This window comes from Schistocerca serialis, chromosome 3 (assembly GCF_023864345.2).
Source record: "Schistocerca serialis cubense isolate TAMUIC-IGC-003099 chromosome 3, iqSchSeri2.2, whole genome shotgun sequence".
Classification (NCBI taxonomy): domain Eukaryota; kingdom Metazoa; phylum Arthropoda; class Insecta; order Orthoptera; family Acrididae; genus Schistocerca; species Schistocerca serialis.
The window spans coordinates 117,881,838-117,906,354 of NC_064640.1; the positions used below are offsets into that span (position 1 = coordinate 117,881,838).

General features: G+C 39.3%; 1 protein-coding gene across 6 annotated transcripts in view; it reads right to left on the minus strand.

Annotated features, from left to right (window-relative positions):
* The window catches only part of LOC126469805 (formin-binding protein 1-like), a 364,658-nt gene that overhangs the window by 29,565 nt on the left and 310,576 nt on the right, over positions 1-24,517 (minus strand). For 5 of the 6 annotated variants that reach the window (XM_050097066.1, XM_050097068.1, XM_050097064.1 and 2 more), the window contains 2 exons: positions 9,605-9,732; positions 700-933 (listed from right to left, as the gene is read on the minus strand). In XM_050097066.1, coding sequence (XP_049953023.1) covers positions 700-933; positions 9,605-9,732 — 362 coding nt within the window. The remainder of the gene's footprint in view (positions 1-699; positions 934-9,604; positions 9,733-24,517) is intronic. The other variant, XM_050097065.1, reaches the window with a different exon arrangement.

A 24,517-nucleotide genomic window follows, 5' to 3' on the forward strand; every position in this document is an offset into this window, starting at 1 on the left:
ATAGCATTTAACATGTTTATTTTGGAAATATAGTTATCTATTTTGAACAGTTGACTATGAAACACAGAAAATAAAAGACATTGCTTCACTTCACATTTGAAACAGGTGACTTGGAGGTACATGATGCATTTTTTGATAACTGCAATGACAGAAACTGTTAGAATTTTATGATTTCTCATTTTTTCTAACATGTAATGAATTTACTTATCCAATGTCGATACTATGTAGAATTATTTCCAGAAACCCTGCTTATTCAAACTTTAGCATTATATTGGCATTTGTGTTAATAGATAAACAGCAGTTCCCAAGTTTGTTCAAATATAGGCTGGGTAAGAAGCAATATTCCTTCCAATCACATGCTACTGCACATCACTAATTTTGTTACAAGCAACTATTTAACAACTGCTCTACACCTGTAGAAGAGATCATTCAAGTGGAACCCTATCACATTGAAAAAGGAGTACTGAAAGAATTTCTTGAGGAAGGAGGAAAGTTTAAAGTCTAAACCAATATAGTGACATATATGCTGTAGTGGTTGAAAGAACCATAATAAATAGAATACCAACATTGGTAAAACTTTGACTTAATAAGTACAATAGCAATGCATAAAATAACAGCTACCATTGAAATGAATTTATAATGCACATATTTCTGACTTATGGCAAAAAATTATTTTAGTTTTCTATAAATTTCATGTACCTGTGATTCTGCTGTAAGTGTGCTCCATTGTAATGACTTTTACTTCTTCTGCTAGGTGCAGATGGGCTAACTGCTGGCTTGTTTGCTTCTTCCAGATACATCTGGTATTTCTGAAGTTCCTGACGCAGCTTATCCAGCTTGTGACCACTTTCATTCAGTTGACCTTCTATCGACATAGGATCACCTAGTGCTGGGTTCTGTTCATAAACACCTTTCATCTTCATTAGTCCATCCCTGTTGGAAAAAAATTGCTTTTAAAGCTTTAAAAATGGTTCAAATGGCTCTGAGCACTATGGGACTTAACTTCTAAGGTCATCAGTCCCCTAGAACTTAGAACTACTTAAACCTAACTAACCTAAGGACATCACACACATCCATGCCCGAGGCAGGATTCGAACCTGCGACCGTAGCGGTCACGCGGTTCCAGACTGTAGCGCCTTTAACCGCTTGGCTTTAAAGCTTTAGTTTATGAATATTTGCAGGAGTGTTTCACAGTCTCAGTTACAGTTTCACAATTTATTTGAAAACAAACACAAAACTTTTATTTACAGGGGTAAGAAACCTATCACTTGTGAACTGCTTGAAGTAGCTTTCTGCACCAGAATAAATATTTGATATACCGTAGACCCAATATAATTTAGAGTTTTATGAAATCTTAAATAAAAGTCAGCATTTTAAGATAAAAATTTAAGCAGCTGTAACTCCCTTAGCATTGATACATGACTGACCTTCAATATAATTAGGAAAACAAGGTGCATTTATAATAATTACAACATAAACACACTGTGTACCCTCCTATGAAATTTGACTTCATGTCAGTGTAGGGAAAGCATTCTATAACTATATGTAGTCAATAAACAACAATTATCAGCCCAGAACAGCCCTTCAGGTAGCACAACAAACAACTACATCCATCCCAGTTTAAGCCACTGAAGAACTGGAAGCATATTTATGTGGCAAAAGAGTCCATCCAGTAAGAAATTCGTTGTCAAGATAGCACACTTTCAGTATACATTTAGCCCCATAATCATCATTTACTATTTTGTAGTCATTCATGTAAAATGATTATTGAAATTATGAAGTTGACTGTGATTAAGCATTACAACTGAAGATACATGAGAATAAATCTCAGGTTTAAATGTGGGCAATATTAGTACAGACAATGGATATAAGAAGAAACAAGTATGCAAGTGTAATTATAAACTCACAATAAGATACCTTGTGTGTGACAGTAGGTCCACATACTGTATAAACTGTTGGAAAGACAGCAAACACCTATAGACCAAAAGGGACTACCTCTCTCTCATCTATATATATTTCTGATGCTGCAGTGCTACTGTTCTGAGTAGTAACCTTCACCAGGGTGGGCAATAGATCATGACTGGCAGAGAAGGTTATGATACAGGAGTGTTTTTTACAAATAATGATGAAAGGATATATAGAATTATGGAGTCTGAAGCCCAAAGGAGAGGAGGTAGATCACAAAGAAAAAGACTGGGTAGAAAGTTCAGGAGAGAGGATGGGGGGGAGTAGGTGCAGGAGAGAGGATGGGGGGGGGGGGGGGGGAGGGAGAAGGTGCAGTGCAGGAGAGAGGATGGGGGGGGAGGGAGAATGTGCGGTGCACGAGAGAGGATGGGGGGCGGGGGCAAGGGAGAATGTGCAGTGCACGAGAGAGGATGGGGGGCGGGGGCAAGGGAGAATGTGCAGTGCAGGAGAGAGGATGGGGGAAGGGAGAATGTGCAGTGCAGGAGAGAGGATGGGGGAAGGAAGAACGTGCAGGGAGAGGAGGGGGGAAGGGAGAATGTGCAGTGCAGGAGAGAGGATGGGGGAAGGAAGAACGTGCAGGGAGAGGAGGGGGGAAGGGAGAAGGTGCAGTGCAGGAGAGAATATGGGGGGAGAGGGAGAAGGTGCAGTGCAGGAGAGAGGATGGGGGGAGAGGGAGAAGGTACAGGAGAGAGGAGGGGGGGAAAGGAAGAAGCTGCAGGAGAGAGGGGGGGAAAGGAAGAAGCTGCAGGAGAGAGGGGGGGAAAGGAAGAAGCTGCAGGAGAGAGGGGGGGGGGAAGAAGAAGCAGCTGCAGGAGAGATGGGGGGAGATGCTGCAGGAGAGATTGGGGGGTGGGGGGAAGCTGCAGGTGAGAGGCAGGTGGGGGGGGGGGGGGGAGAAGCTGCAGGAGAGAAGACTGATGAAGATGCAGGAGAGGGACTGTATTGGATTGATGGTGTTAAAAGGATCAAATTTAAAGGTCATCAGTCCCTCCATCCTATGTGGGGCAAGCTGGGAAGTTTCCTCAGAGAGGAAGAACACAGAAGACAAATCCTGATGAACCTGATTGTAACAAAGAATCAATAAAACTACAAAACAGAAGCAAGAAGAAATGAGAGTGGGTAAGAGGGTACAGGTGGGAGAGTTGCTCCACCCAGAAAGCAACTGGGCAACCCAGGGAAATGTATGAGGTGGGAGAGACACCCTCTGCATATGACCAGTATGTTCTTACTCTCCATTACCACAAGAAAACTAGCAACACAAACAAGTTGATAAAATTTCAGGAAAGAGAACACCGACAACATGAAAGTAAACCAATGACAGATATAAAGAATAAGAAGAATTAAAAAGTTGGAAAGGGCAGCAATTGATCCAGAGTCAGAGCGGCTGACAAGGCCAGTATGCCCTCCTTCACAGAGAGGAATAGAAACCCAACTTCCCAAGTAAAACTTAAAAGCAGGTAACACACTTTTATGTCATCCACTAGTGCCAGAGGCAGCAGGTTAGCAAATTTAAGGTTTCATCACAAGGTGGCCAAATTGTGGCAGTCCAGTAGGGTGTTGGCCACTGTCAAACAGGCAACACACCAACACTGGGTGGATCCTTACGTCATAGGATGTGGTCCTGTGTCAGGCAAGTGTGGCCAATGTGAAGAGAACGGTAGATTCCCTGTGAAAAACACAAAAGGAAGACTGTGACATGGTCATGGACCCTTTATTGCTCGTAGTGTGTTTGGAGAAACCAGGACACAGCAATTAGTGTTCAGACCTTCAACAATTGAAGGCATAGAGTCCAATGAAGATTCAGTTCCAGTACACCTATCTCCTAAGTCAGCACTCTGGTAGCCAACTTGGCAAACTGGTCAGCATAATAGTTCCCTAGCATCCCAACGTGACATGGGGGTCCAGACGAAGACAACCAACCAACGAAGGTCAAAAAGGAGATCCTTGATATTTACAACCAATGAGTGTCAAGGGTAGCACCGGTGCAAGAACAAACATGACTGAGGGCTCGAGCAATGGGCATCAGTACTGAAGAGAATACACTGTATCCATTCAGCAGGGAGTGTATTCACTGCTGCTTGCACATGTGTAAGAAAACCGGTTCGTCTATCGGCCACAGAGCTGTACCACTTTTGATCCTGGAAATGCACCAAGGACAGCCAGGAACAGGCAACAAAAAACTTTGGACCAAAAGACTCTGATGACAAGTCGAAACACATCCGAGGACATTGTACACAAATGGTGGCATAAGTGGGTGCTCCCTGACAAGAGGTGACAGTGGGGAAAGTTGGAGTTCAGAGCACAGACGATGTATGTGAACTGCAATCATGACCACAGCCCCTGGTATTTGTTGTGAGAGGTGAACCTCCCTACCAGAAAAAAGAACACATTAGTTTGGATGCTCAGGAGAGGGGGAGGGGGGGGTGGCAGCGGATGATTATAGCATAGCTGAGCAGTAGTTGCTGGTGCCTGATCTGTAGTGGAGGGACACCAGCTTTGCCAGTAGGCTGTCCACAGGGCTGGTCTCAAAGGCCCCTTCACAAGTCATACCCCACAATGGTGTACCACATCCAACATCTGCACTGCTGAAGGTGATGTTGAGCCCTGGGATACACTCCCATAATCAAGATAGGACTGGATCAGAGCTTTGGAAAGCCGCAAAACTCTAGAGTTGTCTGCACCCCATCTGATGTTATGGAGACAGCAAAGAATATTAAGGTGTGACCAGCATGTTCACACCTTAACAACAACAACAACAACAACAACCAGGCTTTGAAAGCAAGTACCAAAAAGCAATAAAACTCCACCATATAAAGCAATTGGTCATCAAGATACAGATCTGGTAGTGGATGGGCAGTACGATGGTGACAAAACTGCAAGATGCATGTCTTGGTGGCTAAGAACCGGAATCCATGGGTGAGAGAGCAGGACTGCACCTGCCGTATGGTACCCTACAGCCAAAATTCAGAAACACCCACACTGGAGGAGCAATAGCAAATGCAGACATTGTCTGCATACAGAGAGGGTGACACTGTAGACTCCACAGCTGCAGCTAGACCATTGCTAGCCACTAGAAATGGAGCACACTCAGTAAGGAGCCCTGCAGTAGGGTAATGAGGACGTGATGGAGCCATATGGTGTCACAAGCCTTTTGTAAGTCAAAGAAGTCATCTATAAGCTGGTCATGCCAGGCAAAAGCTGACCAGATAGCAGACTCCATGCAGACCAAATCGTCAGCAGTAGAACAGCCTTGATGAAAATCACCTTGGGATAGAGTCAAAAGAACCCTGAGAGTCAAGGTACCAACGCAGCTGCCAGCTCACCATACATTCGAGTAACTTGCACATAATGTTAGTGAGACTTATTGGGTAGTAACTTTCCATCACTAGGGGGTGTTTACCCTGTTTCTGTACCAGGACAATTACGCTTTCCAGCTACCGAGATGGGAACTCTCCTTCATTCCACATACAGCTGAAAATAACAAAGACGAGACATTGGCAGTCCAAAGATAGGTGTCCAAGCATTTGGCTGTAGATGCAGACTGGGCTTGGAGCAGTGTTATGGCAAAGGGCTACGGCAAATAACTACTCACTAAGCAGAACATTCTAGGTGATGTGTACTGAAAGATAAATGAATTCACTCCACCCACTGTTTGAGGACATGAAATGCAACCTGATAATTCTCAGCTGCAAAGGCTTGAGCACAATGCAGAGCAAATTGTTTGGTGGCAGCATCTGGGTCAGTGTGGCCGACATCATTCATGAAGACACCTGTGGGGGACTGGTGTCCATAGAGGCACTGCCCAAACTGCAAAGGAGGGATATGCGGTCCGGCAGTATTAACACACCATTCCCAGCATTCTTGTTTCTGTTGTTTTATTAGGTGGTGATCACAGACAGGGAGCCACTTGGAGGCAAGAAGGTGCTCCATCAATGGATGTCACTTATGGCACTGGAGAGCCCACCTGTGATCTCTAACGGCCATGGCATTTCCTAAAGTCTATCTATACACTGTCTTCTGATGGAGGACTGAGGTGGGAGGGGCGGGGGAGGGGGCCAGGGGCGAATCCCGAGGCATAGGGGATCACTAAAGCTGCTCCCGACAAAAATGGCTGCAGTTATGCTTTTGACAACTGCAGCAACACATCCACATGGTGGGGAGCAAAGTGCAACAGCACAGGCAAAGGCATCCCAGTAAGCATCATTGAGAGCCATCAGGGTGGACACCCAGCAAGTTATATTGAGGGACAGACAGGATGATCAGAAAATGATCACTGTCACACAGATCATCATGGACTCTGCAATGGGTGGAGGGGAGAAGACCAGCACTGCAAATGGAAAGGTCAATGGCCATATAAGATCCATATGCCACAATGAAATGTGTGGGGGTACTTGGGTTCTGAAGCAGATTTTTTTTGTGTGTGTGTGTGTGTGTGTGTGTGTGTGTGTGTGTGTGTGTGTGTGTGTGTGTGTGTGTGTGTGGGCGCGCGCGCGCGCGCGCGCGCGTGTGTGTGTGAGAACGGTGGGAGGGAGGGTGGGGAGGGGAATCTCGAGCTACAGGTGCCACCATGAACTCCATCTCGGGTACAGAGACTGAACATGCATGGTCCACTGGCTTGGGAACCCGCGGATCCTCCTCCATCTTGGAGGTGGTCTTTTTGTCCCTCCTGTCCTTTAATGATTTCAATGTTTACGAGGACTTGTCTGCCCTATTTTCAGGAACAAAGGACGAATGCAAAGCCCTACAACCTGCAACCTGTGGCCCCTTCAGCCACTGGCTGGTATCCAGCTGCATATCAGCAGAATCCTGGGAGGGGAGCTTCCCAATCAGTCCTTTCTCGGTGAGACACACCAGAGGAGGGTGTTGCTTCTCTAGCTGGGAGTTGGGGGATCAACGTCCCCGGTGGGTGGGCCTCGCAAATTTGGGATGTGAGAAACAGTAGAAGGTGGAGCCCTAACCACCAGGGGAGTGGGTGTAGACGAATAGCCCCTAGGGGCCCTATGTAGAGGACGCAAGGGCACCTGTGCTAGAAAGGACATCTTTGTAGCCATAGGAATCATCATCATCATACATAAAGTATGCAAGCAAAGAAACACTTCTTCTTGGTCTCCTGATACTCAAGACAGCCAAGAGTCTTGTATTCTTGAGTTTTATTTTCTCAATGGAGGACAGTGTAGTTTGGTGAGGAGGGAAAAGGCACTCCATGGAGTTGACACAGATGGGGCAGCAGTACAAGGAGCATTCATGTGCAACTGATGCCTACAATCCCTACAGATAGGGCTGTGCGCTACATTCCAAAGATGTGCTGAAATCTCGTGCATTTGAACCACTGCATGGGAGGGGAAACATACAGTTTCACATCTCATTGATACATCATTATCTTAGCCTATTCATGCAGCAACTCACCTCCAAAGGCCAAGATCATGGCCTCAGTATCAATCCTATTGTGTATTGGTCCCCACGGGACACCATGGAGAACATGCATGCCCCGTCACTCCAAACTGGCACATAACTCATCATCAGTCTGTAAAAGGAAGTCTCAGTGGAAGATGACGTCCTGTACCATACTGAGACTGTTCCGGGGGGAGGGGGCATGATAGTTACAAGAACATCACGAAGCTTGTGACAGATGAACAGTGTCCGCAACTGAGCAGAGGTGCCATTTTAATCACAACTGAACCACTTCTCATTTTCAGAATTGCTGCTGATTCACTAAACCTGTCCTCAACAACAAAGAAAAATGGCTTTGTGGCCAAAAAGGAATCCCCACTGGTTGTACACCAAACTAAGTATTGTGGGGAGTATTTCTCCCCTAGTCTCTCAGCCCTACATTCCCCACCACAGCACAGCCAGAGAAGGAAACATTGCAGTATCATACCTCCCCACACTGTAATAGTTCTTTCCCTCAGAAGAAACTGCTGGGGCCTTGCAGCCACCAGCAGGAGAAAGTTTGAGCTGCTTCATTTGCGAGTCATCTGCCTTGGTACCACCCACTCCGAATGCGAACGCTCCACACAGGTGCCGAGGCAACACCACCCTGGCCAATTAGCCATTGCCCAGAGTCCCCACGCCCCAGCCAGGACAGGCACATGCATCGAGTTTCCAGCTTGGAAACTAATAGTGCAATCCCTGCATGGTCAAGGGGCTATCGCCATGCAGGTACTTTATGACCACCCCACAACTGGAAGGCTACAGTGTTAAGTATTGGATGTATTATTTTTGGCAGAAAGGAGGGGTACAAAGACAGAAAGGCACAAAAGGTGGAATGTACACCATGTTGGGCAACCTTCCACACATGATTTACACTTCCATAAAATTTGGAATAGGAATGGTAGGTCAAACCCAACAATGGGGACCACGTAGTGAAGGATGAAAAACTGAATGAAGTACAGGAAGGGAGAAAAAAATAGTGTCCAAAATCATAAAGCAAATCCAAGCATGATCAGCACCAAGAAGACCACCCAATGGAAAAGCAAAGGGAAAAAAAGAACAGTAGAAGGACAGACTTGCAGCATGGAAAGAGAAGTAGCACTGCAAGGATTGCAGTCCCGTGGTGGCCAAGAACTTACTTCTAAAACAGATGTTGGCCTCCCGGGGGTGCAGCAGAGGGGAAAAGGTGCAGAAGATTGGAAAAAGGGACAGAGGGAAGAGGGCAGACACTATCACAAATTGACCCAAAAAGGACTGTGGAATGCAGAAGCATAAGATACTCCATCCCTGAATTTTCCCTTCTCCTTTGAGATGGTTCTGTGGCTACTGGAGTTATCTTCTATCACCCTCCTGGTAATCCTTGCCATGTAATCCCCATGAGCAAATAAACCAATATGTTTTTTTTTTATAAACCTGAGCACCAATGTATTAACTACCAGCCCACAGCACTTTCCAATACTTGAGTGTGCCTCTGAGGAGGTGTACAGTTTATTAGTTGACAGCGAACAATTTACTCTAATTACAAGTAGTAATATGGTGATCAGTCTGTAATTACACAGTGATTTTAGACAATGATTCTTGGGCACAGATGAAATTAAGCTTTGTTTCTGCTCAGTGGAATATGTAATACTAACAAGAGGGACTGAAACTGTCTGCAACAAGTGAATAAAAATTTGTGAGGTATTTTAAATCATGCCTTTGCTCACTCATTCATTACCCACTGCAACCGAAGAAATTTTCATGACGGATTATGGATTTCCATATTATGTATGTAGAACAACTTTTTAACAAAAAGCACAAGCATTGTGGGAGAACTAGGTTGTAGTTGTGATTGCTGATAATTTTACAGCTGATTTGTTACATCAAAAAATGCTTAGTTATCTGTGGAGGCTCTAAAACAGTGTCAAAGTTTCTTTTCTTATATGATGAGGGTACTAGGAACAGCAGAGAACAGGCTTAAGGCCTAATTGTTAAGCATAAACTGACTGTTTAACACAAGATACTCTTGTGTTTAGGCAATGCAAGACACCATTTCTTTTATCCCGTTATTCACGTATCAAAATAAAAATATTTGTCACCACAAAGTAGGTAAGATAATCTTGGCCTGAATATCATTAACCCACTATACTGAAGTAAACTTATGTTTGAACATCTTTTGAAGAGGACATAATTGATATTATGATTTTTGTGATTTACTCATTTTCACTACCTTGCAGCTGTTTCTTGCTGAATTTTTGCTGTTATCTCTTCCACCCTTTGCTGTAGTTTCTTTTTCCTTTGATTTGGTGGCAGATCACTGTAATCCTCCTTATTGTCAGCATTTGCAGAGAAATTGTTCTGTGGAGAGATCAGATAAATTGAGTTCATTATGTACTACATATAAGAACTAATGCGAATGATATTATTTACTTAAATTATAATGTTGGCAACCCCACCAAAAATAATTACAATTGCATTTTTATCATATTATTTAACCAATTTGCATTTTTGGTGACTAAGCTAATATCACAAATAAAATTTTGTTGTCAGAAATGGTTAATCTGTGAAGTCATTATGTAATTAGCAGTTATTTACTTACACTATCATGAATATACAGGGTGGTGTTTTAGTGATTTCTTAGTTCAGGTAGTGAATGGCATTTCCTACTGTCTTCACCTATGCAGACATTTCCTCTATTTAGCATCTTCAACAACTATCCATGATAATAAGAATGCATCTCAGTATTTTTATGTATGCAAACCATTTTTGTCATGGACAGAAACAAATAATACTGGATATAAAATCTGGCAGTGTCACAATCTTTCATCGTATGAGACACACAATGTAATAATTTGATTTGACTGCACTAACTTCCCACTACCTCTAAAACGTCACACTTGCTTCACTGTTTATGGTTTATTTTTCCGCTGTGGAAAAGAAGAACAAAATATTGTCCAAACAACTTAACGATATCTCCATTATGACACTCTACACAGGAAAATTGTTGACTTCCTCGAATCATATGCCACACTCTTATGAAAGCTTCAAATGCATTCTATAGCTAAGAGTATGTTGAACTGATCATTTACTAACAGATTCACACTTATTTGGTTTCCTGAAATTCTCTCTGAGATCAGTGTTTGTGGAGTTCAGGGGTAAATGGTTAAAATCACAGACAGAAAAAGTTGAGACTGTACTATGTTTCCCCACTAGTTTTTGAAGCAGTCCATTACTGCTATGGCACCAACAGTCAGTGCAAAGGAAGTATGGCTGTACACAATACAATGAGTAATCAGGAAAGTACGATATGTTTAAAGACCCTGGAAATACCGTTATATGGCTGCCAGTTTGAACAGTACGTTGCAAGGGTTGTTATTCAGGATACAAATCATATTCATTTAGTCATGAGCTAAGTGTGAGTGATGTTTGTAAAGAAAGAGAAGCTAAACACAACTCACACAAGAATGAGAAAGAAATACAATTTCCGAATGAATAAAACATTATGGCAGTACCTGACATTCACTGCAAGGTTTATGAGAAAGAAGTGAGAAACTCTTTGTTTAATCGATGGGTACAAATGTTTCACTGAGGATGTGGTAACGTTAACAGTTAATGATATCACAGGAACCGGCAATGGTGTCTAATACATTAAGTCCTCGCAACACATTTTCCAGACAACATTCACTGGAAATGACACTTGGATAAGTACTAAACCACAGAAACAAAATTCCCAGCCACTGAGGGGAAGCTCTTGGTATCATGACAAAAGATGAAGTTAATATAATAAAGAAGACTGTGTGCATAGCATTTGGGGAAATGTCAGAGTCACTGTTACAGAAAATTCTACACAAAGGTAACATAACCAACATTTCTGTATCATGACAGTGCAAAACCTTCAATGGATAATATGCAATAAAAGGCATGGGATGAATTCCAGTTTTTTAACTTTTCTGTTATTTATGGAGCCTATCACCAACCTTCCCCTTCCTCGCCAAAGTATCTTCCAAAATTAGTCTTAGATTTTAATTTCATTCCATCTTATTTCCTCCCCTCTAACAGACTCTTGACTCCATTGTCACCACTTTAAACCTTTTTCCTCTTCTCTCCACCACCTTCCTGAGTGATTCCCTCTCCCCATCTCCTTCTCCACTGTTTGCCTCCTCAACCCACATATCTCTGGCTCTCTTCACACCAACTGTCTTGTTTTCTCCATCACTAACAAACTGCTTGCACACATTGTTATTTGCTTTTTCCTCCCTCCTGCATAATTTTCATTTTCTCATTCCAAAACTGGAATTTTAATGTTGAATAATCAGGATCTCTGCTGGATGATTGCATTGTTCTTGCACGATATTTTGATGGCGTAATTTGCTGTCTTCTTCAGGCACTACCCTACAGAAGAAAGTGAGTTATGCCATCAAAATATCATGCGAGAACTATTCGAACATCCAGCAGAGATCCCGAATTACATCGGAATTTTCATATTTTCTTACTCTTTTGTTCAGCTTTGGCAAACATCAACCTCCTCCTCCTCCTCTGCAGTCTCTAGTGCTCTTTACCACATACCTCTACATCTTGTATTGTTTACAACAGTTGTAATGCAGTCACAGAAGAGTTCTTTTTAGATTCTTCCTACATGATTCAGTTATGAAAGTAAGACGTTGTACGTTATTTGAATTACTGCACATTATACACCCTTGATGTCTTACTGTCATTATCAGACCCTTTCCTCATGGTAAGTAAAACTAATCAATATGTGAATCACTGTAACCTCCCTTCTGTTATGTTTTTGTCAATTCTTAATCAAAACAGTTTTCTTTGGGACAATCGGCCATTGGTAAGGGAAGGTTAGCAGAGAGAAGGTGCTTAGTAAGAAACCTGATCTAGCTGCCTAAAACAAAAATGCCTATTTTTCTTTGCAAATATTAAATTTCTTAATTTTTAGGTGAAAAAGATTGCTTTGAAATGATAATAGTTCATATCATTTAGTTTTCCCAGATTCTCAGTTAAAAATACACTTTTTCTTGGGTGAAGCTACACTCTTTCTCCAGATGAAAATACACTATACCACTGGGGAAAGTACATTTTTTTCTGTGTTAAGTGACAATATAATTTCCCATGGAGCTGTGAAACTTAACTATCCTTTGATTGGTGAAGATTTTATACATCAGCATACAACTTCCTGGTACTTTAGGAAATGAAACCAAGCAAAAAACAATGTGTTTTGGAAAGATCTTTGATGCATGGCAACATTTACACTGTGTATTTTTGTATTACGAAAGTACATACAAATTCCACCAACTACAGCACAGTAGCTTCCAAAGCACTGAAATCGAGATTATGACAGTGTCTGTCAGCCAATCATAGCTCATGTGACAATCTCTAGCCAATGCCAGCAGATGTTCAGAGCATAGGACTCATTATGTACACAGCAAATATCAACATCTTTGTTAAGTAGAGTGAACATCCAAATATGAAAGTTAATGGTTTAAATTAATATATTGTTATTATCTTGTTTATGTTTCATTCTGCAGTATTATTTGGGGTAAAGTAAAATTCTTCATTAGAGTATAAGTTGTTACCAGTCAAAATTACAAAAATTTAACTGAAAACTAAAACAAAGGAAAATTCCAGGAGTTCTAAGATACTCCAGGAGTTCTAAGATACTCCAGGAGTTCTAAGATACTCCAGGAGTTCTAAGATACTCCAGGAGTTCTAAAAAAAAATTCCAAGTTTTTCTCAGATTTCCCAGCTGTCCCCGGGCATATACACCCTGCAAACTAGGTTCGAGCTCTGGTCAATCTGAGGACTTTTATCTGTCAATTTGCTCAGTTATGCCAATGTTTTTGTGCCGTGAAAAATGCACAGTTGCACCATGTTTCAGAATCCTCATTAAACCGTATGTCTGTCTATAAATTGCTGGGTAAGTCAGTTCAAAAATGAGAGGAAGGCAACTCCTTACCACCTCTAATAGGACCCTGTCCAGAAAAGCATTTCTATGTTGAAATCAACCTTCAGGTTGATGACAGCTTTACTTTAAGCAAAACATTTACTAACAATGGCTAGATCCAACCATGCTCATATTAGCAGTTAAATTTAGTTCCACTTTCACAATGAAGTTTGCCACTGCACTACTGCTTTTCCAAATTCAATGGTCACACTACAATAGTTGATGGCAGCTTTAATAATTATTCAAACAACAATGTGCTCACCAATGGATGTTACTGACTGATGATACTGATTTATCTATTCATTTTGTGTGGAATTACACACACACACACCCCACAAATAAACCAATTGCCCTATGATTTAAAAGAAAATTTTCAAACGCAAATTTTATCAACATTTTCAGACTGTTCATATATTCTGGGTACAATTCAACTGCATTCCACTCAGAAACTGAACAGCAACTGCCCTTGTCTCATGTAAAGGGGCATGAATGGTAGCACTTTAGCATTGTTGAATGAAACAGAAAGACAATGCCTCCTGCTGCAAAAGGTGCACTAAGCTCCGAATGTTCAAGAGAACCAACAATACTTAAGGTGCATGGCTGACTATCTGTAAGTTGTACTCCTATTGACAGTAGACATATACCGAGACACTCCAGTTTTGTAATTAAAACTGCCTACATCATATTCAGTATCCAACTCCATAGCTTACAATTTCAGATACAGTAGAAAAATTACAAGAACATCCATCGGCTAAAGATATAAATAATACTGCTACAGTTACGCCATGCTGGAAATTATATAGACACAAAGTTTCAGAGTGTTCAAGCAATTGCAGTTTGCAATGTGATAGCATGAATGTGTCAACTAAAGTAAAAGGAAACAAAAAACAAAGGAAATTGTTGCCCCCATGAGTGTATTTACATTTTAAAATGGGATACTTTAGCATTTAATTTCCAAAGAGCATAGGTGTATGGTAAACAGCAGAAATACATCAACCAGTGAGAAAGACTCGCATCCAAAATGCAGATCATAAAGAGTGAAGAAGTAATAACACTAATTATAAATGATTTTTATTTGTTCCTTGACAGCACACTTTTATAATACTTCGGGGGGGGGGGGGGGGGGGGGGGAACACAAACTTTATAATGTCACAAACGTCCAATTACTGGCAGCAATTCTGTATATTAAAATCAATCAAAAGTACATTTTAGTTAGTACCAGTAAACATGCAGCTGTTAAAACATAAAAAGCAAATAGTTCTATTCTTTAGATAAATTACTACACCATGAGAGAAATAATTAACGAAAGGTCGTAGTGAACTGAAAATAATGTAACATTTACTAGGCTGACTTTTTAGTTTTGCACACAGTTTGAATTGGCTTCCCACATGTCCTAGTTAGTAGAAGTTTCTTTGACAATGCAAACTTCATTAGAAAATCAAGTTTCCTTTTCACAAAGGTGTGTATTAATCACTTACATTATAATGAAATTTTCAAAATACTTGTAAAAAATGTAACACTATTTGTACTTACTCACATGTTTTCAATAAGTATGTAGACAGACTAAGAAATGACACCATGTGAAGTATTGTTGCAAATTAATTGCATTTTCCATTTGTGTACTTTGGGAAATAATACTACTCAAAAAAAGTTACCAATACAGCACAAGTGGTATGTGTTGCCCTGCTTTTATAAGCATGGTCTTTTTATTACAGTTCTTTACTGAAATCTAGTATAAACAATATAAAAAGTGATTTCTATGTGGGCCAGATCTTGCTCTTATCTTCAAAATAAGTTGGTAGAATCACCAAGAATTGAGAAAACTCTCATGCAACTATCCCACACCTAATGAGAAGTATGCTCGTGACATTGCTTATGAAGTCATTCCGAATCATTGTTCACAATGTGCAGTGAAATTATGAGCTGTCACAGTATCTACAACACTGTGCTACAATGAAAATCATAACTGATTAAGTGGAAAAAGTATACTATTGACAGCACAGAATTTGCGCATTTGTAAATGAATTCAAAACTCTTCTAATCTACAAAGCACAAAGGCCAAATCCTAAATCCTAATAATGTGGGCAGTGTGTAACGATATGTCACCATCTTCATTTTGAATTTCTCTCTCCAAGAAAACGACAGAAATATATCAGAGGGCACTTCCAGCAAATTGTTAATATTTAAAGTAAGTGAAAACCTTCTCTTGATTATGATCAGGGCTGATCTCATAGATCTACATATTTACCTCAATTATTTGTGCTAAGAGAATATCACCACAAACACAATCTTTAACTAGGGATATTTACTAGTGACGCAGCTGAACTGCCATTTAATATTATGAATTGTTAAGCTCAACTGCTGTCTGCCTGAACGCCAAGTGGAACAGTACATAAAGAGACACTATGAGAGAAAGAGTTTGAATTTAGGGAGCATCACAAAATTTTAAACGATACTGGACAAACCTTTAAAATCTGAACATTTGTTTACTCCACTTGAAGGATGTCTGGAATACATTGTAATTTGCAGCTTATTTTAAGACTGACTGTAACCAGTCATTAAACAATGAACACCATGTGGCAATTACAGCTGGGGGTCATACACTATGTGATCAAAAGTACCCGGACACCTGGGTGAAAATGACTTACAAGTTTATGGTGCCCTCCATAGGTAATGCTGGAATTCAGTATGGTGTTGGCCCACCCTTAGCCTTGATGAAAGCTTCCACTCTTGCAAGCATACATTCAATCATGTGCTGGGAGGTTTTTAGGGGAATGGCAGCCCATTCTTCATGGAGTGCTGCACTGATGAAAGGTATTGATGTCAGTCAGTGAGGCCTGGCACAAAGTCGGCATTCCAAAACATCCCAAAGGTTTTCTATATGATTCAGGTCAGAACTCTGTGCAGGCCAGTCCATTACAGGGATGTTATTGTTATGTAACCACTCTTCCACAGGCAGGCATTATGAACAGATGCTCGATCATGTTGAAAGATGCAATCGTCATCTCCGAATAGCTCTTCATCAATGGGAAGCCATCGTATCGCCACATTGTGTACCGTGATTTGTCACTCCACAAAAGGTTTTTTCACTGTTCAACCATCCACTGTTTATGCTCCTTACACCAAGCGAGGTGTCATTTGGCATTTACCGACGTGATGAGTGGCATATGAGCAGCTGCTCAACCATGAAATCCGAGTTTTCTCACCTCCCACCTACCTGTCATATTACTCACAGTGGATCCTGATGCAGTTTGAAATTCCTGTATGATGGTCTGGATAGATGTCTACCTATTACACATTATGACCCTATTCAACTGTCAGCATCTCTGCCACTCAACAGACAAGGTAGCCTGTTCGCTTTTGTGCTGTATGTGTCCCCTCACGTTTCCACTTCACTATCACATCGGAAACAGTGGACCTAGGGATGTTTAGGAGTGTGGAAATCTCGCGTACAGATATATGACACCAGTGACATCCAATCACCTGACATGTTCAAAGACCATGAGTTCTGCGGAGCACCCCATTCTGCTCGCTAACAATGTCTAGTGACTACTGTGGTCACTGATATGGAGTACCTGACAGAACAATGCACGTAATATGAAAAACATAGGTTTTTGGGGGTGTCTGGATACTTTTGATCACATAGATTATGATAAATGAATGTACAAAAGCAATAGCATCTCCTACATTTTATGTATATATGTAGGCCTCCCTTAAGTCCATGCCACTGAAAAACCTATTTCCATTTCAAAAACGTAGACCATGAATTTATGCATAAGTACACAAACATGTAATGCACTTCATAGAGCAAGTATAAAACCATATTTTTTTACAAGCATAGACTATAACATAACTAAGATGAAAAAGGTTAGTCAAACACAAAGCAAAAGTGTTGCCTGAAAAGCAAAAGAGGTTAGCAGACACAGCTGTTGTACATAATTATTCAAATGTCATTACTCTACAGTTAACAATCTTTTGAAATGTAACTGTCTTTAATATCTGATACCAGAAGTAAATGAAAATGAAAATTATTTTATCACTGTACAACCACTGTCCACAAACAATAGACAAAATAAAATTAAGCACACAAAGCTCTGTGAAACTACAATTAAACAAGACATCAAGCCAGCATGACAATGTGATCCAAATTGTGCGCATCATTCGTCATGCTACATACCAACATAATTTCAATGTATCTGAATAATTATATGCACAATAAAATGAAGTATTAAAGATATCCAATAGGCATTGTTCTACAGATACTCAATAACAAAATGTACAGCTATGTTGTAGCAATTATTCCCATCTGGTTTTAAATTGTGCCATAGTTGTTTCACAGTTGACACAACAATGCCAATAGCAACCAAACAGGCAAAAAATTAAAAGTTCTTTCAAAATCTTACTATTTCCAACACACCAGTAGTTTAAATAGTTAAATGTATTGCTGGTATCCCAAAATGCAACAGTATTTCTCTTAATCCACATTTTCAAAAAATAATTTACGTAGAAAGAACAGGACAAAATTGAAACCATTTTATCTAAATTTACGTCAACATCTTTGGTAAACTGCATCTCTTAATTTTGAAGCAGGCGCCTTAGGCAGCAGAACTTATCGTGGCACTGTAGAACATGAAGTGTAAGATATTACTGCTGTTGTTCAAGCCATGTGTATTAGCTTCTTGCGGATGACTACACAATTATGGCAAATTAACAAATTGAGCACAAACGTGAGGGGAAGCCTACAAATCACTTCATACGAACCACAAGCTAACAACTTCACATATTAGCAAACCACAGAAGCATGCTGCAAACATCATGCCACAAGACATTCAGTACCAAGACACAGCACAGGAAAGTGTCACTGCCTCAATACTTACTGAAATGGCATGATGTCCAAGGCAACCAGTCACCAAAGAAAGAACATACAGGAAAGAAAAAGAAAAATAAACAAATTAATTAAAATTAAGTCTAATGTTCATGGAAAAATTACTTTCTTCTCATCATCTACAACTCTGATGAGAATGTGTGAAAAGAATGCCATGATACATGCAGCTAAAATGCTGCTTAGTTATGACAGATACACAATACTAGAAAAGACACCAAAGAAAACATTTCTCATAACAGATAATTCACATTATAGTGGTCTAAAATGAAATGATGCAGAAGAGTCCATACTACCAAAGTCATGGGTATTTCACAGTACTATATCCACTTAGCATTTCTGTCTATTTAAAACTGCCTAATATCATGCAGCATACTTCATCTGTCACACAGTTTTGAATCTACTTCTAGGCAGGTAAATGAATGCACACATTAATCCATGCATATGGTAATTATCAAAAATATGTCGTGAATCTAATAGCAGAAACTAAAACCTACCTTGTGGTCTTTCTATGCTGTTTAACAAATATCTAAGGCACTAATCGAGGACACTAACCCCAAGCAAACTAAAATATCTTTATACAGCTCAGCATGATGGCAGCAACAAATTGAAACAATTTCACATTGCACGTCTAGCCACAGATTGTGTATGAAATGTAAATTTGCACTAAATTTTTATTTTATTTTTTACTCGAATTCAATCAACATTCAACTTCAACAAAACAAACTTGTCACATAACCTTAAAAAATCCTTATTGATGTCACCAAATTACTGTTACACCACTCATCTCAATCACTTTGCAAACTGGGAGCTTAATTATAACATTATCCTGTTTTCCTTTACTACAATATTCATACTAATACATCTTACCCATTAAAAAAAAAAATCATAAAAATAAGTCACCTTTATCACAAACCTGAGAAACAACAACATGAACCATAAAACTAATACTGTCTATTTGATCTCAAATACCAAAACAATGAACAGTGCAATAGGATGCTTCTGCACCATAGCACACACTAAAAAAATTTAGATTAAGTAATGTTTTGCCAAACAACAATAATATTACGTTTGTCTGATGCTTTTGATAATCTGTCTCTCTCATGTTTATTGTGGAACTGTTTTCATAATCTGCTCTGTATAAGAAGATTTTTATTGTACTTAACCATGGTACCTATCATAGTAAAGCTATGTCCTCAGACCCTGTTCTGATGCTGGAATGAAGATCCCTTATCCATATATTTAAAGCCTTTTGACAGATACATTTCATATTTTTCTTTATAATGTACTATAACTTTCATACTAGTATCAGGAAAGCATTTACAAATGACACTGCACTCACAGCAAAATTCAAATGTGGGTTAAAATGAAAAGAAATTTTTTTGAAAGAAAGAACATCGAATAAAACATCTATTAAATTAATCATACTGAACAACACTATCATTACAAGAAAACTGTTATTGCAAAGAGCATAATAGTTCTTTCTCCTAACTGACATGATGCATGAAAATATTACTTGCGGAAATAATTCTTGACGATTTGCACGTCAAATGAAGAGGAAGCACAAAACGTTCAACACTTAATTCAAGCACATGCTATGTAGACAATTTGTAGAAAATAAAAGAATGTTTCTGCAAATCTGTAACAACGAAATTCCAAATATACTTGATATACAGAGAGATTTCCAGGACAGACAGACAGACATTTACTAAACATTTTTGGTAATTAACAGTGCAACCAAAGCAACTGTATAAAGTGGAACAAATGAAATATGCATCCAGTAGCAGCATATATTTATGGTTTTGATAGCCAGGGAGCAGAAAAAGTAGTAGCAGGTGCAGAATAGCATTATTTGAATGAAGTAGCTGGAATATTACAAGAAAGCTTACTGGGAACTAGAGGAACAAAAAGGTGAAATACCAGTAAAGTAACTGACAAAATGGCTTACAGTTTTCATACACAACTTGAAACAGACAGGATTAAAGGATGTACCACGGGATATCTGCAACAGAGTTATGACGACACAAATGTCTTAGTTCATCCATATTACACTGGCAATGTAGCTAGTTAGGTAGCCCACTTAATTATGGACACTGTCCTTCAGGTGGGTTTCTTGTTTCTTTTTCCTTTTTTTACTTTTACCTTGAAAACTATACAAAAAAACAGTGCACAGGGTGCCAACAACATTTTTGAAATTAAATTAGTTCTACAGGGATAAAAGGTAAACATTTTTCAGCAAACAACTCATAGTCTGAAATAAGGAATCTACTATAATAAGACACATTTCATTGTTGTGCTTGTAACAGTGAACTTTTCACACAGTGACAGTTACGCAACACACAACAGAACAGTTTAGCGAACCAGACTCGGTTTGGCCTCTGTAATAAATTAATCAAGTGTTGAAGAGTGCATCTCCCACAGGACTAAAACAATTAAAAACGACAATGTATCTATGCGCTTGTCATTGCATAAGCTCTAGTCCATCAACTATGAGGATTTCTGCTTCCCTCAGTCAGCAATCTACACACAGGTAGTAATGCTATACACCCCCCTCCCTCCCTCAACCCCCCCCCTCCCTGCTCTACACAATACAGCCACATATCAATAAATTTAAACAAATTTCATAAACATGGAATCATTCTCTTTGACTCAAGTTCATTTCAAAATCAAATAGTGGTTCATGTTCTTTAAACCTGGCACATACTGCCATTTGAATAAATGGAAAGACAGCTATTGAAGGATATTAAGCCAAACATTTTAAAGCATTTTTACATACTCTCGCATTCCTTATAGTGCATTTCTTCAATAAAAAAAAATTACCCATATCACAAACTATAGCCTCTCCAAATTTGGAAACTTTGTTTAAAACAAGAGTACCACACTTTTAACAGGACCAAATCAGCTGACTGTAACTCCATACTTTTCACAAATTATACATAATTTCTCAATAAAAAGCAATAAAAGATTAAAATAAAGATGTCTTAAAATGACACTCAAATTTGTTCAGTATTTTTTTCCATTTTACTCATGCAGTAAAACACTGAAAATAGTTATCAGCCTCTTTTTGGTAACAAATTATTCAACACACAAACTACTTGATTTCCTTGTTTCGCATTCTTACTGTCTAAGTACATTTAGTTTATAAAAATCGGACACCTCTCAAAACCTCGGAAATCATTCACAATGTTGATTAAGCTCATGGAACGCAGATAAAAACATCAGATCTATATTAGCATAATCCAGAAAAGTTTTAATAGTAAGCACTTAAATTGGAATATTATATTGTAATAATAGTTGGATTTGAAACAGAAAGAGGAAAAAGAGGTACATTCTTTTACCTATCAGGCACCTTACTACAGCAAGACTGAATAATATGAGACACCAAAACAAAATGCCTTTTTTTTTTTTTCATTGGTCATAATTCTCCATACCTAAATACTTTGGTCAGAAAGAAGTCACAGCTACAATATAGTGAAAAGGAACACTTTTCAATGAAGAATCCAGTTGTCATTAACAAATCTACGTACCACCCATACACGAAGCTTTCCTTTTCTACAGCAACTTTGGTTTTCTTAGCTATGAGCTTAATTCAAAAGGGGAAAACTGAAGGATTATGAAGATGCTACAAAGGAATATCTACTTACCATTTCAGTTTCTGCTAACCCTGGTTCATCGCAAACTGTACCAGAGAATTAAACAGATCGAACATGTTATCAGTTCCACGCCCTGCCTTTAGGTTTCAACCATAACAAAACCATCGATCAGTGCCCAGGGGAAACCTTGTGGAGGTAGTGCAGCTGAAGCATACATGTAGTGAGTGTGGACAAAAGGCCTGAGAAGGCAGATCTACTTACTGTCAACACTAGGTTAATGGGAGTTCCCAGCCAATACCCATGGTATTCTTGTCAGAGAGATTTCCCTCACCCTATGTAACAAGGTGCCAACAAGCACACTTAAACGTTACCTCTACCATATGTCTCTGCTACGAGTGTACACATACATGTTAGAGTGGGTGCTGCACAGACAATTTTAGGGGAAAATTTATGCTGTCTGCCCATGAGCTTGGTCATGGCATCAAACAGCCACTAAAATAACAAACTGCATATGTTAGTGAGCTGGCATGTCAAATTACTGCCCCAATAGAGGTTCCATTATTTACTTTTTATTTAAACAACAGAAGCAGGGTACACAAAAATGGTAACAATGAAGATGATCTTTTAAGCTACAGATATCAATCCGACAGTTAGTCTAATTTCAGCAATAGATAAAGAGATGCAGCACACACTTTTCCCCTCCCACACCTGCTTCTCTTAACTACATTTATTTACTCTCTGGCTGAGATAGCATTACGTACAGTACAGAATGCTGACCGCTGAGAATATGGGCCAGCATAGGGCACACACCCATGAAAGTGTGTAAGTGTCAGACTGAAGAGTGCATGTCAAATGACAGAAATTAGCATCAGATTTTGCTTATATAATGCATACACCAAGCCCTGAGATGAAGAGTACACTCAAAAATAAATAAAAATGTGGGAAGGGAGACAGAAATTCTTTAGAAACAAAGATGAAGATATTGATGTATTACATGTATCCCATAAATGTAACTGTGGAAGATGTGACAGAAAATCATATGGAGAGCTTCTATTTTTAGTAGCTTCATGCAATCTATTGGGCATTTTTCCTTATTGTTCCTTTTCTTTCTTTCTTTCGCAATGAATGAATTAGGAATGTTTATAATATGCTGTTAAGATCACAAATTCTGAGGCAGCAATTTGTTTTAATACATTACAATACACTGAAATTTTGGTTACTGTTTGAAGTTTTCAGGCTACTGTTCTATAACATATAGTTTTAACTCCATCTAAATGTACTGGAAGGTAAGTGCAGCAGTGTGGAATTACAGCTAGAAAGCTGTTCCATTTTCCTTTTAATTATAGCTATCATGTTTTCACAATACATTAATGGGAGCTTCTGAAACTTAGGAGCTCATACAGAGGGTTATTGCAGCCAGCTTCTATAAAGTAAGAGTTCATAATGGAGATTACTACTAGAAGTGGAGATAGTGAAAATGATTCATTGTTTAAGTGTCTGACGAATAATTCTGACACACTACAAATTGTGACTACAGGCCAAATTTTGTTTGATGGTGATTTTTGACAGACACTAAGAAGCACTGAAAAATAGCTATGGCATTCGAGACAATGGATGCAGAAGGTATTTTTCCAGTCTAGTAATGGGATCATCTGTGGGCAGTTGACTACAACAGGTAGAGTAGTATGTGGAATTGAGTACTGATGTGAACTTTGTGAAACTAGAATGCTGGGTGGGCCATGGTGAAGAAGTTTGCATTGGTAGTGGGGGGGGGGGGGGGGGGGGGGGGGGGGGAGAGCCACCGAGTATACAAATCAAAGAGGTAATTGTTGGTAGAAGTGAGAATCAATACAGTCATCGTAACAGCTGGTAAATCAGGAAAATATTTTAAAGTTTTTCAGTAACTGCAACCAAATCACAGTATCATCTTTCAGTTGGAGTGGACCTTCAACGTCTAAAAATCTTATCTTGAAGGGCATGGCTATCAGAATATCACACAGTTGTGGACTTTCTTAATGGGAACCACTGCATATTTTAAGAATTCCAAGATTTTCAGGTTTGCAACCCCCTGCCCTTTTTATGTGATAATAGATTCATTAATTTTATTTATTCTGTTTTCAGGAGGAGAAAGTGGAATCTAGAAGTGGTTAACAGCTATCAGTGGTATATCATGCTCCAGAATACAGAATAAATTGTGCGAAGAAATTGTTGATCTATTATTGGTTGCAGCAAGGAAACTAACAGCTGTGCTGAAGGAAACAGTCCCGTATCAGGCAGTAAAGTCTGTTTCCCACTGGGGTAAATTTTTCACATTTTAGTTTGTACAACAGATACTAAAAAGTCTGGTAGTTTTGAGGTTCCATATAGACAATTTAATTGTGTATATTTAAATTTGTACATACAGGCAATGTAATCTAAGCCTTAGCTATTACTATTCCAGTCAAAACCTCCATTTTTTTTACTGTCTAGTCTGCTAGAACTGTCATTTGCAACACACGACACACTATCATAACCATATGGTTCACAGAAGCTCAGATGAGTAATAACAATACTGCTCCTCTTCTTCATTGGCCAATGAATAGCATTTTATTGGAGTATGTCAGATTTTGGAAAAAGAAATGTATGTATGTCATACTAACATGTAAATAAATTTTTAGGCAGGCCTGCACTTGTAATTAACAACATTCTGTAACACCACTTAAATAACAAAACTGTAAA